General features: G+C 37.6%; 1 protein-coding gene and 1 long non-coding RNA gene across 3 annotated transcripts; one reads left to right on the top strand and one right to left on the bottom strand.

Annotated features, from left to right (window-relative positions):
• Positions 1–3,743: 3,743 nt before the first annotated feature.
• prmt8b (protein arginine methyltransferase 8b) lies at positions 3,744–16,410 on the top strand. 2 transcript variants are annotated; one of them, XM_052118432.1, is made up of 10 exons: positions 3,744–4,410; positions 5,978–6,223; positions 7,328–7,483; positions 8,904–8,967; positions 10,409–10,551; positions 10,985–11,069; positions 12,477–12,592; positions 14,291–14,441; positions 14,961–15,082; positions 15,265–16,410. In XM_052118432.1, the coding sequence occupies exons 1-10, from the start codon at positions 4,342–4,344 to the stop codon at positions 15,346–15,348; spliced, it is 1,236 nt and encodes a 411-aa protein (XP_051974392.1). In that variant the 5' UTR covers positions 3,744–4,341; the 3' UTR covers positions 15,349–16,410. The 2 variants fall into 2 exon arrangements, with proteins under 2 accessions (XP_051974392.1, XP_051974391.1); XM_052118431.1 differs by having other exon boundaries at positions 10,982–11,069; positions 15,265–16,404.
• Positions 7,602–15,089, bottom strand: LOC127637405 (uncharacterized). The gene is made up of 4 exons (XR_007969729.1): positions 14,941–15,089; positions 14,258–14,347; positions 9,107–9,196; positions 7,602–7,828 (listed from the first exon to the last, which is right to left on the bottom strand). It is a non-coding gene; the product is annotated as an uncharacterized LOC127637405 (long non-coding RNA).
• Positions 16,411–16,493: the final 83 nt, after the last annotated feature.

The raw sequence follows: 16,493 nt of genomic DNA, 5'->3' as shown, positions 1-16,493 counted from the left end.
TATTCTGAGAGTAAATATTTCTCAGGTCAGTCGGTGCGCTCATGGTACACACAGTGCATACTGCCGTACAGCTGCAGGCTCCAATGAGCCTGATAGTGTTTTGTGTGAGTAACACTGTGTGCTGTCTCTAAATGTGTATTAATGCACCTGGAAGGGTCACTCTTGATTAACTTAAGTCAGTATGTGGTCTTTTGTAGTAACTATGGTGAATAGCAATACATTTTGAAGACTTTTAAAGTTCCAGAAGGTTAGTAAACTTAAGTTCATATCATTTCATGATATAAAAGGTAGTGAACCGTAAAATATACAGGCATCAAAATTACATCCCGTAAAGTCTGAATCATGGTCACTGTATTTTTCCATTTAATTTCTGGCAACCACAGCTGCTGATATTTACCATAAAATGAACAGAATTTTTTTTACAGTGTACATTCAAAATCTGCAATCAGATTTAATTGATTGTGGATTGATGGCTATCAATGCATGTAAACATAGCTGCTTATAGGAAGATGGATTTGTCATAAAGGTTCTTTTAATTACTTTAAGTACCTACACTTGTCCATTGCGTTGTTTCCTAATTGTGAGGAAAGCAAGGACAAAAATACACTACCCAATGGACTTCAATAATTCACATTTACAAAAGGACTCAAAGTAAGAAACACTATTGACAATATTAGGTTTCTCATTGCCTGCTGATTGTACATTGGTTGAAATCCTAATCTTACGCACAACTTGCTGTTGAATCTGAATTCAAACACAAGCCTCAGACGTGCAATCTAACATTCCCTTTCACACACAGAATGACAGATGTTCCTCTGTGTCCCTCTCTCTTTCAAAACCTCAAACCCAGTAACCTAATCAAGGCAAAATCCCATTTGGAGAACACACACTGCCATTGGCAGAGGATATGAGCTGCAGTCACCTGCTTGTAACAGTTATTTCTGTTGAAACAGCATTATAAAAGAGAATGCTATCCATCATGTCTGAACTAATGGAGGGAGTCTACAGAGAGAGCGATGAAGCCAATTAAAGGGAGAAATGTCATCACTAATTTGTATTCTGGCTCTGTTAAGATTTCTAATGGAGCTTGCGATATTGACACAGGAAGAATGCAAATAAAAACTCATCACTTCTGACTGAGATTACAATTCTGCATATTATGTTTTACCCAGATGTGTTCGTAGACAAGGGTCTGCAAAGTAGCTTTATATCTGACCCAAATTAGACAGAAATCAAGCACAAGGGGTGACTTCAGGGACAACAAACGTACAAACAACAGGAAGAAAGGATAACATGATCTATGCATGACGTTTGAAAAGGAACTCAGCCTATTTAACTTGGACTCATTGTAATTCTGGCTTGGTTTTCTCTGCCACTCCCTTGTTCATTTATTGTTTTCTCTTCTTTGGTGCCCTCAGTTTTAAGCTTAGAATTGCATCTTCGTGGCGGATGGAAAGTGCGTGTGTGCACAGTGAGTCAAACGGACCAAGAGAAGGATAAAAGAAACCCACTGACCCTCTGATAAATGTGCGCTCACACATAATGGGTTTTTAGTCTCAGAAAAAGCTTTCATTTAGCAGACCGGCAGCAAGGGCAAGGACATTCCTGCTGTTTCATTTATGCTTTTGGCATACTTTTTTTAATCAAAAGCAACTTTCAAAGCCTTCAAGATATACATTATATCAGTTTTTGTGTTCCATGAGAATCGAACCCATGATCTTGGTGTTGCTTTGGCCAGTTTCTACCAGTAACAGGAACCAAAGAGAAGTTTCACAAATGTATCGACATACAGACATAATGCAAAATGAAATATAGTTAAAAAATAAAAAGAGTTTCTGTGTGGTGAATTATGAAAATGCTTGAAGAGAGAGAAAACAAAATTGTTGAGATTCAAGGATATTTCCTTGACAAAAAAGAAACAGCCTATCAATGACAAGAAAGAGAGCACTGGGTTTCTTGAATTCAAAGAATGGATTTTGCTCTCCACTGCCCACATTTTCTACTGAATATGTTTTTAGGTATGTGTGTGTGCTTTTGTGTGATTGACGGTGTGTTGTGGAGCTGTGAGAAAGTGTGTGGTATTACTCAGCATGTGTGGGTAGTCCTTCAGTGTTTTACATGGGCAGCACATGTCCTCTCAGCAGGATAACTAATAGAGCCTACCTTTATTTTGGTCTAGTAGATCACACCATAATCCCAATTTCTGTGAGTGTGCTAAAATAAACATTGATTGAATTTTAACCATATCAATCCATTTATTACATTGCTATTTTTACATACAAACACCGATTTTTCCAATCCACAAACAATCTTAGAATATCTAGAAGGATGGTGAGCATATCGATCTTAAACTCATTAAGTATGTGAAAGTGTGTTTTCCGGTGTGTGTGTGTGTGTGTGTGTGCATGTGTGAAGGAGGGAGAGAGAGAGAGAGAGAGAGAGAGAGAGAGAGAGAGAGAGAGAGTATCCTCTGGCCAGGACTGCCTCCCACATTTGCTTCAGGGATTACACAAGCAGATGAGTGGGTGGAATGTAAAAACAATGAGGGGGCCGCTATTCAACTCCAATATAGAATCCCACACCTCGCTCTGTATAGACACGTGTAAACTCACTTGAGACAGTGGGCTCAGATTTGCATATCCAAAAGTTAAGGATAGTTTGCGCAAAAGTACAAATTATTTCATCATTTACTCACCATATGTTGTTCCAAACCCGTATGACTTTCTTTCTTTTGTGGCACACAGAAGGAGATGTTAGGTAGAATGACAGTTTCAGTCATCACTCACTTTCATTGTTTGGCAAAAAGATGCAATGAAAGTGAACGTTAACCGAGGCTAACATTCTACTCAATATCACTTTTAGTGTTCCATAGAAGAAAGTCATACAGGTTTGGAACAACATAAGGATAAGTAAAATTATTATAAGGTAAAATGCCTCCTTGTTCCCAAATCACTCTCCCTCATTTAGTCCTTGATATTGTTCTTTAGTTTCACCTGTCCTCATGTGTCTTGCTGCAAATATATGTTCCTTCTTCCCTTATGTCTCTGCCAGATTGTTTTGTACTATATTGTGTATGGTAAATTGCCTTGTTTTGTTCCAGTTATCCTGTCAGTCCTGCCTTGATTTTGTTTTAGTTTGTGGTTTCCTCCCTCATGAGAGTTTTGTTTGCTTTGTTCTTTTTAATAAAAGCCTTCCACTTCCCTTCTGCACTTGGGTCCTTCCTCGACAAACCGTGACATTATGCTATGTGTGGATATAAGAACTTTTTTACTTTAAATCTCCACTTTCACATTCACATTCTTTTGCTTTTGGCAATTTGTGTTCCTTGTACATATCACCACCTATTGTGCGGGGAGGATAATTTATAGTAAAAAAGGACTTCAATATTGATCTGTTTCTCACCCAAACCTATCATATTGCTTCTTAATATATTGATTCTTCCACTTGACTTGTATGGAGTTATTTTATGCTGCCTTTATATGATTTTGGGAGCTTCAAAGGTCTAGCCACCATTTACTTGCATTGTACAGACACACAGAGCTGAGATGTTCTTCTGGACAAAAAATATAGTCGTGTTCAGCAGAAGAAAGTCATACACATATTGATAGCAAGCGATGATGAGAAAATTTTGAGTTTTGGTTGAAATATATGTATATATAACTAAATAGTGGAGGTGCAATCATGTGGGAGGCACTAATTTAGCTTACTGTAGGTCTCAACGTAGGCTACTGATATCCCTCTAGCTGTGCACGCGCTGCGCTCGTGTTCCGTCAGCCACTTCTTTCTCAACTCGTGAAGTGCAACTTTCGGCGTGTTCTAGACGCACATTGACTGACCATTTGCAGATGGACAGCGTGCATGCAATTGCTTGCAACGGACTAAAAGTGTTTAACTGATTTAAGTAGGATAATAGAAGATAAATGAGGAATTAAAGATGTGGTCTGGTCTCATCTGACGGACTCAACGTAATGCAGCGATGAGCAGCGGCAGGTGATGGTGATGTGGATGCTGACGCGCCGTGGCTCAACTGGTCTCCAAGTAGCGCTTTTTGCACGATGGGCGACCGGACTATTTTATCGTTCAAAAGAAGTCGCCTTCTGAATCGAAAGCATATAGTTATGGTATTATTTAAAAAGTCATTTTGACAATTCCTCCAATAATTTTTATTTAGCCACTTCTTGTTAATAAAATATACCCGAGCAAATAAAGAAATTGGCCTTTTTTAAAGTCCACACCGTGTATTGCGTATTGCAATAAATCCTAAAACTTTGGTAGGAGATTGAGTGAAAACACAGAGACAGTTTTGCCTTTATCGAGTTAATCCGGATCCCGTTGGCTCGTATGGGACTGAGGCACTCATCGCGGTGCCTGCTCCTGCGCAGAAAGATGGCGGAGACAGAGAGCTCGGAGGTAAGTCAAAGATTCCTTAAGTCATGTTTATTAAAACAACGCTCGTTCAGTTACATTAAATTGCGAAAATATACTAATTTAAATTAGCTCTGATTAAGTCTAACCGCGTAAACGTGCCATTTCTCCCATGATCGCTTTTAATGAAGTACAGGTTTGGAGGTCAGAGAAATCTGTGCCCGGTGATGTGTATAGCCATACGTGCTAAATGATGGTTCTGCCTCAGCAGGGCACATCTTGTTTAAATAATAAAGATCACCCCACACCGTAATGCATAGTGGCTAATATTATGATATTTAAATACGATAGGTGCAGAATCTTGTGTTGCACAGGGTTATTCAGACATCCGACGCAAAACCGCAATTAGAAACGCTGAATATAATTTTAACGTGTTAAATGCTGCATTATAGTTACTAATAGAACACAAAGTTAAACACGCCAATTGCCGACATCTATTGGGTTCAGCGCCTGAGCGCTGTCCTTGGTGCTGCAGTATTTTTTGCGCCCCCCTCCCCTCAAACCGCTCCGGGACTAATTAGCATATTTACCTTTGCATACCTGATTTTAATATTTAGGTTGTGTTAATAAGTGTACAAAATAGCTCCTAATTCAGACTGACATTTACTTGGTGAAGCTGGTTTATGATTATCGCTATAGTAGTACTTATTGAATCCAATCACTAATTGTGTTTGACAGTACAATTGCAGATTAATATATTACTGTATTAAAGAAATAGTTCACCTAAAATTTAAAATTATCTCATCATTTACTCAACCCCATGTCATCCCAGTTGTGTATATCTTTATTTCTTCTGCTGGACACAAAGATATTTAGAAGAATATTTCAGCTCTTTAGGTCCATATGATGCAAGTAAATGGTGGCCAGAACATTGAAGCTCCAAAAATCACATAAAGGCAGCATAAAAGTAATCCATATGATTCCAATGGTACAACGGTGAGCCAAAACATTATGACCACCTGCCTAATTTGCTGTTGGTCCTCCACGTGCCTGCTGAGGCATGAACTCTATAAGACCCCTGAAGGTGTCCTGTGGTATCTGGCACCAATACACTAGCAGCAGATCCTTCAAGTCCTGTAAATTGTGAGGTGGAGCCACCGTGGATCAAACTTGTTGGTCCAGCACATCCCACAAATGCTCAATTGAATTGAGATCTGGGGAACTTGGAGGCCATGGCAACACCTTGAACTATTCATCATGTTCCTCAAACCATTCCCAAAAAATGTGTTCAGTGTAGCAGGGCACATTATCCTGCTGAAAGAGGTCACTGCTATCAGGGTATACTTTTGCCATGACTGGCTTGTCATTTTCCCGAAGTGCATCTTGGTGCCATCACTTTCCCAGCTAAAAAGTGCACACGTGCACGGCTGCCCACGTGATGTAAAAGTGATGAATGGTCACCATTCACTTGCATTGTATGGACCTATTATTCTTTTAAAAATCTTCGTTTGTGTTCCGCAGAAGTAAGAAAGTCATAGACATTTGGGATGACACAAGGGTGAGTAAATGATGAGATAATGTTCATTTTTGGGTGAACTATCCCTTTTACCAGCACCACCAGCAGAAGCAACAAGAGCAACGCATCTCCAGTGTGCCCTCATCCCAGTCTTTGCAACCATCTCCACTACCAAAGCCAGTGACCTCTGTTCACCATGTTCCACACCCCCCACATACTCCACATGTCTCTGCACTGTCCACATGTCCCGGTCGAGGCAAGATGGCCAAGTTGCTAAACCCAGAGGAGATGACATCACGGGACTACTACTTTGACTCCTATGCCCACTTTGGAATTCATGAGGTAATCAAGGGTCCAATTTAAAACGTAATTGTGCTAGTTACACCAGAGGCTGCTTCTGAATTATTGATTAAATATTAGATGGTTTTAACATGGGAATGGTTAAAAATAGGACAGTCTAAGATAAGTAGGTAATACAATTCTTAATCTCTCTGTCTCACCTTTAGATAATGTAAAATATTGAATCTTATCTATCAAGGACAGGAAATGTCCTTCAGTGTAACCTTTATCATGTGTGGACAGCCATAAAAACACACTTCAGACTGTGTCACTGTCACCATTCCTACATCTTCTAACCTCATTGAAGAAGATGAACTGAGAATATGACACCTTTGATACTGGCACGTTTTGCGCATGAGGGTCAAATTGGATCAGTCTGCAGATAAAAGAACCATTCTCGGTAACATATAAAAGAAGGACAAGAGTAAGATAGAGAGACGGAGGAAGAGAGAATGTAAAGAGGAGAGTGAATTAGAGTGAAGGGGGTGGTTGGAAAGATGTGTATCAGTTAATCCCAGCAGGCTAAATGGAGACCTGTCTCTATAAAAAGAATCCTGGAGCCATTGCGCTTTGTGTCCTATATAATGTCCTCCATAGCACAGTCCAATAGAAAAGGTCCAGATGAGAGGAAATAAGGGACAAAAGCCATAGTATCCCAAGAACTCTCAGGATGTATCGCACACACTAATAAAACATGTACAGCAAACTAGTTTTTCAGTCAAATAATGATATACAGTGGCCTAAAAATTTATTTGGACACTTAAGCCACTTTTAAAACTGCATGGACGTCATTGCATCAGATAACAAATTGTCAAACCGATTGGCATCTGCAAACAAATTATTCAAGAGCTTTTCTCACAACAAACTTCACTTTTCTGATCCAGTTTATAGACCCATTTCTTTTAAATGAATAGCAGTTATAGATAGCAGATATATATATTGTTATGTACTTATCTACAACTGTTATGTAATTGTGCACATTTTAAATGGCACAATACCAGTTTACATCCCACACTATCCACACTGCAGTTAAGATCAAAACTTATTAGACTGTCAAAAATGTAGCTTTTGTCTTATTAAATATTTGTGTTCTGCTCCCATTAATAGGAGATGCTAAAGGATGAGGTGAGGACACTGACCTATAGAAACTCCATGTACCACAATAAACACATCTTTAAGGATAAGATTGTTCTAGATGTGGGAAGCGGAACCGGAATCCTCTCAATGTTTGCCGCTAAGGCAGGGGCCAAACATGTATATGGGGTGAGGACACAAATGACTTATTACAAGCATGTTTACTGCTGCATACAATAGCTTTAAGTTAGAGGACGACATGCAACCATAATATTCAGAGGTCTTCTTTTTTCCCTCCTGTAAGCTCAAATATGCACAAACAAAGTGCACATATGCATATTGGAAGAGAGAGATTGCTGATTATATCAGTATAGTTCTTGTTCTTCTGATCTGTAGTTAGTTAAGACTCCATTGATCCACCCACAATGGATCAAGTACTAGTGTAGCCATAATAATCAAAAGAGGACTCTATTTCTGTTGCAATCTGATACATGTAGGCAGAAAGCATTCACAGGTCCAAAGATTTGAACAAATCTGGGGGAGAAAAGTAAGAAATAACATATTTATCTTTATTGTCTAGATTATTTTCCTTTAATTCAGACTGAAAGGTCCCACTTTACATTAGATGTCTTTAACTACTATGTACTAACATTAAAATACATAGAATACAATGAACTTATTGTGTAAATACATTTTGTTCTGCAAAATTCTCACAAGATTTACATTTGCTACTACTGATGTTGAGGTAAGGGTAGGTTTAGAAGTAGAGTTTAGATTAGGGTTAGGGTTTAGGGTATGGGTTGGGGTAGGTTAATAGTGTAACTACACATGTTATTAAATGCAGGTACTTTAAATATAAGTACAATGCAATAACATGTATTTACATAATAAGTACACTGTATCTAATGCTTAAGTACACAGTAGTTAAAGACACCTAATATAAAGTGGGTCCCACTGAACTATTACAAAACTGTTCTGGCAGGAAATCAAAATGGAAGGATTAAACTGATGGTCTGATCACATTAAACATTGTGTTCCATTCACATCTATTTATACTAATGCAAATGCGGGAGAATGGGAATACAAGCATACTGTTTACATAATGTAGAAATTTGTCTTTCACTGTGCACAAAAGTTCACGTGTGGCGAACAGTTGCCTAAGAATTCGTACAGCGAAATTATATTTGACCACTAGTCAACTTGGCTCAAAATCAAACTTGGATATCAAGTCACATTTCATATCAATTCAAGTTTAAAAGAATATAAACTCAAAGTAGGATGATAAACTGCATGGTTTGCTGGAATCTGGAATATATGGTATGTTTAACATGCATAATGCATTATCAAGTATTAATTATTCAAAACAAAACCCTGGAGAGTGACATCATATCCTGTTGCCTACATTAGTTGCAGTGACCGAAGTAATTTTGCATGGTTAAAATCTACTGTTACCACACAGCCTATAAGTGTGAGTGTAAAAAGTTGGATATCTGTTGTATAGGATAATGGAGGTTGCATTTGCATGGGTTATGCCTATATCAATTGGTTTGTTTAGAGCAATAGTTACTAGTGTATCATGGTAATAGCTAATTATCTTTTTATTCTGCAGATCGAATGCTCCAGTATATCAGAGTATTCTGAGAAAATCATCAAATCAAATCACCTGGACAATGGTAAGATATGCAACCTACTTTCGAGTCATCAATTAACAAGAGAGACATCACAGAACACCATCTATTTTAAAGCTTAGGAAAGTTATTTTAAAGCGTAATGGCAAGTAGAATTCCATGTCACAGGAAGCAGCATACTCACTTCCTATAGTGTGATGGCAGAAGTTGTTTAGCTGCCCAATACCCATAGCAGCTCTCATTAACACTGGAAAGCAGCAGGCGAGTGAGAAGCCTAAGTCAGAGCGAGAGAGGAGTCAATGCTGTATACACACAATCAGGCACAGTGTTTGCACAGATACACAAACATACAGGCACAGTAACTGGCAACCTGCCTTTAGCAAAAACGAGAAGAGATGGTGAGGATGGAGAATGACAGAGTGCACAAAAGAGAGAATTAGAGACAGAGGGAAAAGAATGCCATAAAGAAAGCCATAAATCAAATGTGGCTTCATATTGTCATTCTAAGCTGAAAAAAAATTCTGGGTCAAGAAAATTAAGCCTTTTTTAGGACCATTAAGATATTTTGAGACTATGAAATTTTAATTCTCATTACCGTTATGTATCCAGACATTTGAATTTTGAGGTTGTTTTTGTGATTCGCGTTATTCTATTTGTCATTATCATCAGATTATCATTACTGTAGTATATACTTTTTTACTGTATCCTATTACAGTAACATATGACCCAGAATTGTTTTGACAGGTTTTGTGAGATTCACCCTCAAACTGATCAAGCTTCAGCAATAGGCTTAAATGGATAGTTCACCCAAAAATGAAAATTACCTTATCATTTATTAACCATGATGCTATCCCAGGTGGGTATGACTTTCTTTCTACTGCTGAACACAAATGAAGATTTTGTGAAGAATATCACAGCTCCATAGGTCAATTCAATGCAAGTGAATTGTGGCCAGAAATTTGAAGCATCAAAAACCACATAAAGACAGCATAAAATTAATCCACACGACTCCAGAGGTTAAATCTACATCTTCAAAAGCGATATAAGTGTGGGTGAGAAACAGATCAATATTTAAGTCCTTTTTTACAATAAATTCTCCTCCCAGCCCTGTAGGTGGCAATATGCATGAAGAATGTGAATGGCCAAAAACTAAGTAAAGTGTAAGTGAAAGTGAAAGTGGAGATTTATAGTTAAAAAAATACTTTATTGATTTAAATATTGATCTGTTTATCACCCACACCTATTATATTACTTCTGAAGATATATATTTAAGCACTGAAGTCATATGGATTACTTTTATGCTGCAAAAATGTTCATTTTTGGGTGAACTTTCCCTTTAAGTAACCACAGTAGAATAAAGTAAAGATAGTTAAGTAGGTTCAGTTAAATTTCAGGATATTCCTGGATGATAAAATAAGCTACATTTTACAATAAAAGCATCAAATTTCTTACAGTCAGCTGTGTTAGTGTTTTTTGTGTCTTTCAGTTATTACCATCATTAAAGGCAAGGTGGAGGAGACAGAATTACCAGTGGATCAGGTGGACATCATCATTTCAGAGTGGATGGGCTACTGTCTTTTCTACGAGTCTATGCTCAATACAGTCATCTATGCCAGGGACAAATGGCTGGTCAGTTTGTGGGTGTGTGTGTGTGGGGGTGTTTGATAAGCACTGTCTCCAGGCCAAGGTTGTTAGACTAATTAGAATGTGAAGCATGTGTGCATGCTGAAAACTATCATTTATAATGATAATGAGCGGCTAGTCATTCCCATTAGCACGGCTGCTGATAAATGTCTGCCACTGAATGACAAGGACAAGTGGCCTGTTAGAGATTTTTATAGAACAAATCGTGTTGATGCCAGGCCATTGTTTCATCCTAGGGTTGTTGTTGTGCTGCACTGAACAGGAAGGAAAAGAGATTGATTTGAATCCACTAAAATAATATGAGGAATATGATATTCATGTGCCAGAAACATGGATTGTGTTTTTGTTTTGAACATGTTCTGAATAAGTTCTGCAGAGGTTATATCCCTAGGTTCTCTTTCCTGTCCTATTTCAGAAGCCTGGGGGCTTTATGTTTCCAGACAGAGCAACTTTATATGTTGTCGCCATTGAGGATCGGCAATACAAAGACTTCAAAATTCACTGTGAGTACGCAAGTGAATGCACACTATAAAAATCTGGGTTTCAGTGAGGCACATACAATAGAAGTGAATGGGGACACTGAAAGTGAACGTGGCCAATTTTTGTAGGGTTTAAAGACAGAAATGTGAAGGTTATAATTTTATAAAAGCACTTTAAAAACTTGTCTATTATTTGAGCTGTAAAGTAGTTTAAACTGACATTTTTACAGTTGTTTTAGGGTTTGTTCACATTACATCATCATGGTTATACTTTTGTCTTGTGGTTATACTTTTGAAAAAGTGAGTATTTTGGCCCCATTCACTTCCAGTGGCCCAGGTGGTAGAGCGGGTTGGCTGCTAATCGCAGGGTTGGTGGTTCGATTCCCAGCCCACACAACTCCACATGCTGAAGTGTCCTTGGGCAAGACACTGAACCCCAAATTGCTCCCAATGGCAGGCTACGACCTTGCATGGCAGCTCTGTTGTTCATACACCATTGGTGTGTGTGTGTGAATGGGTGATTGGGACACAGTGTAAAGTGCTTTGGTAACCTCTGAGGTTAGAAAAAGTGCTATATAAGTACTTCCATTGTAAGTGGCTCACTGTAACTTTTTTTTTTTAAGAAAAGGAGGAACGATTCAAATAAAATGTTGTGGTAATCAACATTATGCCAAATGCCAATGCTGTTGATAGAGCTTAACTTGTACTGAACCTGGAACATTCCTTTTAAGATGTAAAATGAAGAAGAAATATGTAAGATTCTAAACTATTTCTGGTTGACTAATCAAATTAACATATTTGTCACATGTGAACTCCTTTGAATGAAAAGTCAGATTTCCAAATAGCACACAAGATGCTCTTTGGAACATTCTCAAATAATGCTCTGATAACATGATTATCAGGTTTTGCACAAACTTGTGAGGTCCTTGCCAAAATGCATGCAAAAGGGGCCATACCAAATTCCAAGAAATTCTCAAACTCGTGTTAATTTTTCAATTAACTCAAATGCACAAAGGAAGCATTTTCACAAGAGGAGTTCTGCATTGTGGCCTTACCAGTGTCTCCCTTTGGATCCTTCACTTTAATTTGGCTTACAAAAGAAAATTAAAAAAACATTTCTGTTGGGTTTTATTACTCCCCCGCAGCAAGAGCGCTCTCTTTCTCTCGTGTTTTATTTTGGATGTAAGTGTAAGATTCGCCTTAGCCTAACACTCATGTGAAGGGGGATGTAATAAGTTGCTGCCAGACACAGAGAAGGCAAGAGTCTATTTTAGGTCCAAATGAAGAGGACCATGCACACGCACAAACTGTACAAAGATAGACAAATAAGCATAAAGAATGTATAGAAAATGTGTTTTAATCACATTTAAGAGTTTTATAATGTCTAAATATGAAATTTGTCTTTTCTTCTCTTTATCTATGTGCTTGTAGGGTGGGAGAACGTCTATGGTTTTGATATGACATGCATTCGGAACATCGCTATGATGGAGCCCCTGGTGGATATAGTAGATCCGAAACAACTCGTGACCAACTCTTGCCTCATAAAGGTATGAGTACACATTCTGTAAACTCGCATGTCTGTGTGTGTATGTGTGGACAAGACCTGATCTGAATCATCATACTGACTGACTATGCGCTACTTTTGAACACATGTAGCGTGGGAGTTACATAAAAGAATAATTCTCAGTAAAGAGCTGCTTGATGAAAGCGTGGTAATGTGTGTTCATCTTAACACCTGCAGAACACTAATCATTCTATTAAATTAGCCAACTATTTAATTGTTCCTTAATGTATAAATGCCAGTGTAAATTTATATATAGTATGTCCCATACAGTAGGACAGGGTGAAAAAAAATCGTAGAAAAAAAATCAATAGAAAAATGAAAATCCTCTCATGATTTACGTACTTTAAGCCATCCAAGATGTGTATGTCTTTCTTTCTTCAGCCGAACCGAAGTGAAGATTTTTATAAGCACATTTCAGCTCTTTTATGTCCATACAATGCATGTAAACAGGTACCATAAGACTGATGGCTATGCGACGGTCCAAAAGGTATATTTAGGCAGCATAAATGTAATCCACATGGCTCCAGCCAATCAACTAATGTCTTCTGAATCAAATCTTTAGGTTTGTGTAAAAACTAAATCGATAATTAAAACTTTATTAACTTAAAAGAAATAGCTTCCTGACTGATGCATCAGTGATGTAAGCACAATTGCGCATTCACGCGAGAAGTCAGAAGCATGCACTGTATACAACAGTGGAATGAACATCACGTGAGAGTTAGGTCAGTTCAAACAGCAATACAGCACTGGCAGGAAGCAACAATTTTTAAGTCTTTTTCACTATAAATCTCCACTTTCACATTATTCTTTTGTTTTTGGCGACTCTTTTAGTGATTTTGGCGAATATTTTAAACATATCGCCACCTACTGGGCAGGTAAAAAAGGACTTAAATATAAATCTGTTTCTCACCCACACTTATACACTTCTGAAGATATAGATTTAAACACTAGAGTCATATGGATTACTTTTATGCTGCCTTTATGTGATTTTTGGACCTTCAAAAGTCTGGTTACCATTCACTTGCATTGTATAGACCTACAGAGCTCATATATTCTTCTAAAAATGTTGTTTGTGTTCAGCAGATAAAAGGAGAAAGAAAAAAGGACAGAAAGAGACAGCTAGGCTTTCAATGTGCCTCTAAATCTCCTGAGGGATGAAACTCTTTGAAGAGGAGAATGATTATCAGTCTCTTTGTTAGGTTTACAAAATTAAAAGTTGAACTGAACAAATGAAGGGGTCAAAGCTGGCACTGATCTGTTGTTTGGACAAAGAATAAGAGAATCTTTGTTCACCAAGGCTAATACTTGTGCCAACACCAACAATACGACTCCTGTATCTATATAACCATACTTCAATGTAGAATTCACATACAGGCATCAATACAGTCTTTTAAACTGGATACAGTGTAATTTCTGGGTTAAGGCTAAATGACCTAAACCACATTAATATGGGGTTGGCCAAATGCCATTTCAGCATTTCAAAATGAATCTATAGATCTATGCTTAAGTATCTCATGGGCATTTATCAAAGGACTGTGTTCGTATAAGTACTGTATATGGAGTAATGTGGGCCATTCACAGAGGAATAGAACAAAATATAGAACATTATCTCTATGGCAAAAAGTTAAATGTGTGAGTTTCTGTGTACCTAAGTGCTCTGGATGTGACGTATCCCTTTAAGGAGGTGGACATCTACACGGTAAAGACCGAAGACCTGACGTTCACCTCGGCCTTCTGCCTGCAGATTCAGAGGAATGACTACGTTCACGCCCTTGTCACGTACTTCAACATTGAGTTCACAAAGTGTCACAAGAAGACTGGATTTTCAACAGGTTCAACCTCACTTACATCAACACATTGATTTTCATTCATTCTGTCTTCTAGCTTATTCTCCCTTACTTCTATTCTACCAGTGGGTTTGGACACACCATTTTTTATTATTACTATTACATATTAGAATAGTGGTCAAAACTTTACTACTGAAAATATGAATGAACACAAATGGAACTATGAGAATTATGTAGCGACAAAAAACATATCAAAACTATCTTATATTGTAGCTTTTTCAAAGTTGCCGGATTACAGATCTGAAAACTAAAGGCATTATCTCAACCAACCAATGGGCACTTTGTGCCTGTTTTTGTCTCCAATACCTGTTTCAACTCATCCATTTAAAAAAATACAAGGTTTAGTTTAAAATAAAGTTTGAAAATGGGTTTGAAAAGAAATAAAGAAATTTGACTGAATTTATATTTCTAATTATCTTAAAAAACGGTGTGTGTTTAAACTTTAGACTGGTTGTGTAGATTATAACCAAGCATAGGTTATTACCTGATAATATTCCCTTCAAGCTCCTGATGCTCAAAGTACTCACTGGAAGCAGACAGTGTTTTATCTGGAGGATTACCTAACTGTGCGGAAAGGAGAGGAAATCCTGGGCAGCATCACTGTGAAGCCCAACGAAAATAACGAGGTGAGGCTGTATGTGTGGGAGTTAGAAAGAGAAACAGAGACGGTGAGAACATCTAACAGAAAATAAATGAAAATGATAGGTAAACACAGAAACAAGGTGCACAGTATGAAAAGAAAATATGACCTGAAAAAGTAAGCAACGACCACTGAAGTAATCACTGAAACAAACTTCATTTCTTTCAGCGTGACTTGGATTTCACCTTCGAGCTTGATTTCAAAGGACAGCTTTGTGATGCAGCCATCTCCCATGACTACAAGATGCGGTAAAGCTCATCCCGGGTTGGAGTGTGACTTCCCACAGAGATTCAGCAGAGAGGCAGATGGTGCTAACTTCTCTGCCTCTGTCTGGATAAAAGAGACTGCTGAACTACAGCACTCTTCTGTGATGTCATCAGTGCAAGTCCAGCACTACAGCAATAGGGTGATCACATTCTTAAATGCACATACACAATAGACTGTGAAAACATCACTTTGAATGTATCTGTTCGTGAGTCTGAGAGTCTGAGTTTGTGTTTATTTTAGTCTTACAAGATAGCAAAGCATTACTGTTGAACAGTATATGCCAACATAAAACAAACCAAGATATAGTACAATAGTGCCTCTTACAACAAAGGCTTCAGTTTGATGTATACAGGATGACTTTTGTTATAAGAGCATGAATAACATTTAAGAGCTAGACAGTTTCCATTTCATATTTGATGTTTATATTTAAATGAATTAAATTGTGTTATATTTATTGAGTTAGTGTTGCATTGTTTACATAATATAGTGTGACCACTGGCATGATTTCTGTCTTTCTATGCTCTTGTTCAAATTTATTCTGTTTACACTATGATTTTTTAAAGGATCACTGAGAGTGGCTAAACTATTTTGAACCATTCTTATCAAAAGCAGGATGTACAATATTTATTGTTATTAGAGTATAATCATGTGACAATTTCAACTTTTGTTTTCTTGTTACAGTAAAAGGTCAGGTTAGTATTGCATTCAACCACAAACATTTCCTCTTCTGTGTCAAACAAGTACAGTCTGTCACAGAGCAGTTCAACCTAAGACAATGAAGGAGTGATGACATGTTTAACACCAACTCTAGCCATTGTTATTCCCTAAATAACATTTTCAAAGATTTTTGGTGCTTTCATTGTTTTTTATTAGTAATTGTGTTAGTAACAAATGCCTACTGGCTCAAACATTTCTTGTTCAAGTGAAATAAAGAGGATGTTGGCAAGATTTCTGGTTGGTGTGATTAAGGCTATTGGAATGCTTAATAAATGGGATGTAATAACCAATAATGTTCGAGCCTAACTGACTTTCTTATCACTCACTTGGTTAATAGCCTTGTCCTATTTTACAGTGTCATTAAAATAAGCATCTTCATTCAACACATTTTCTCCTATAAACATACAATGCAT

This window comes from Xyrauchen texanus, chromosome 45, assembly GCF_025860055.1.
Source record: "Xyrauchen texanus isolate HMW12.3.18 chromosome 45, RBS_HiC_50CHRs, whole genome shotgun sequence".
Lineage (NCBI taxonomy): Eukaryota > Metazoa > Chordata > Actinopteri > Cypriniformes > Catostomidae > Xyrauchen > Xyrauchen texanus.
The sequence above is the reverse complement of the archived record's forward strand: the minus strand, read 5'-3'. Positions and strand labels throughout refer to the sequence as shown.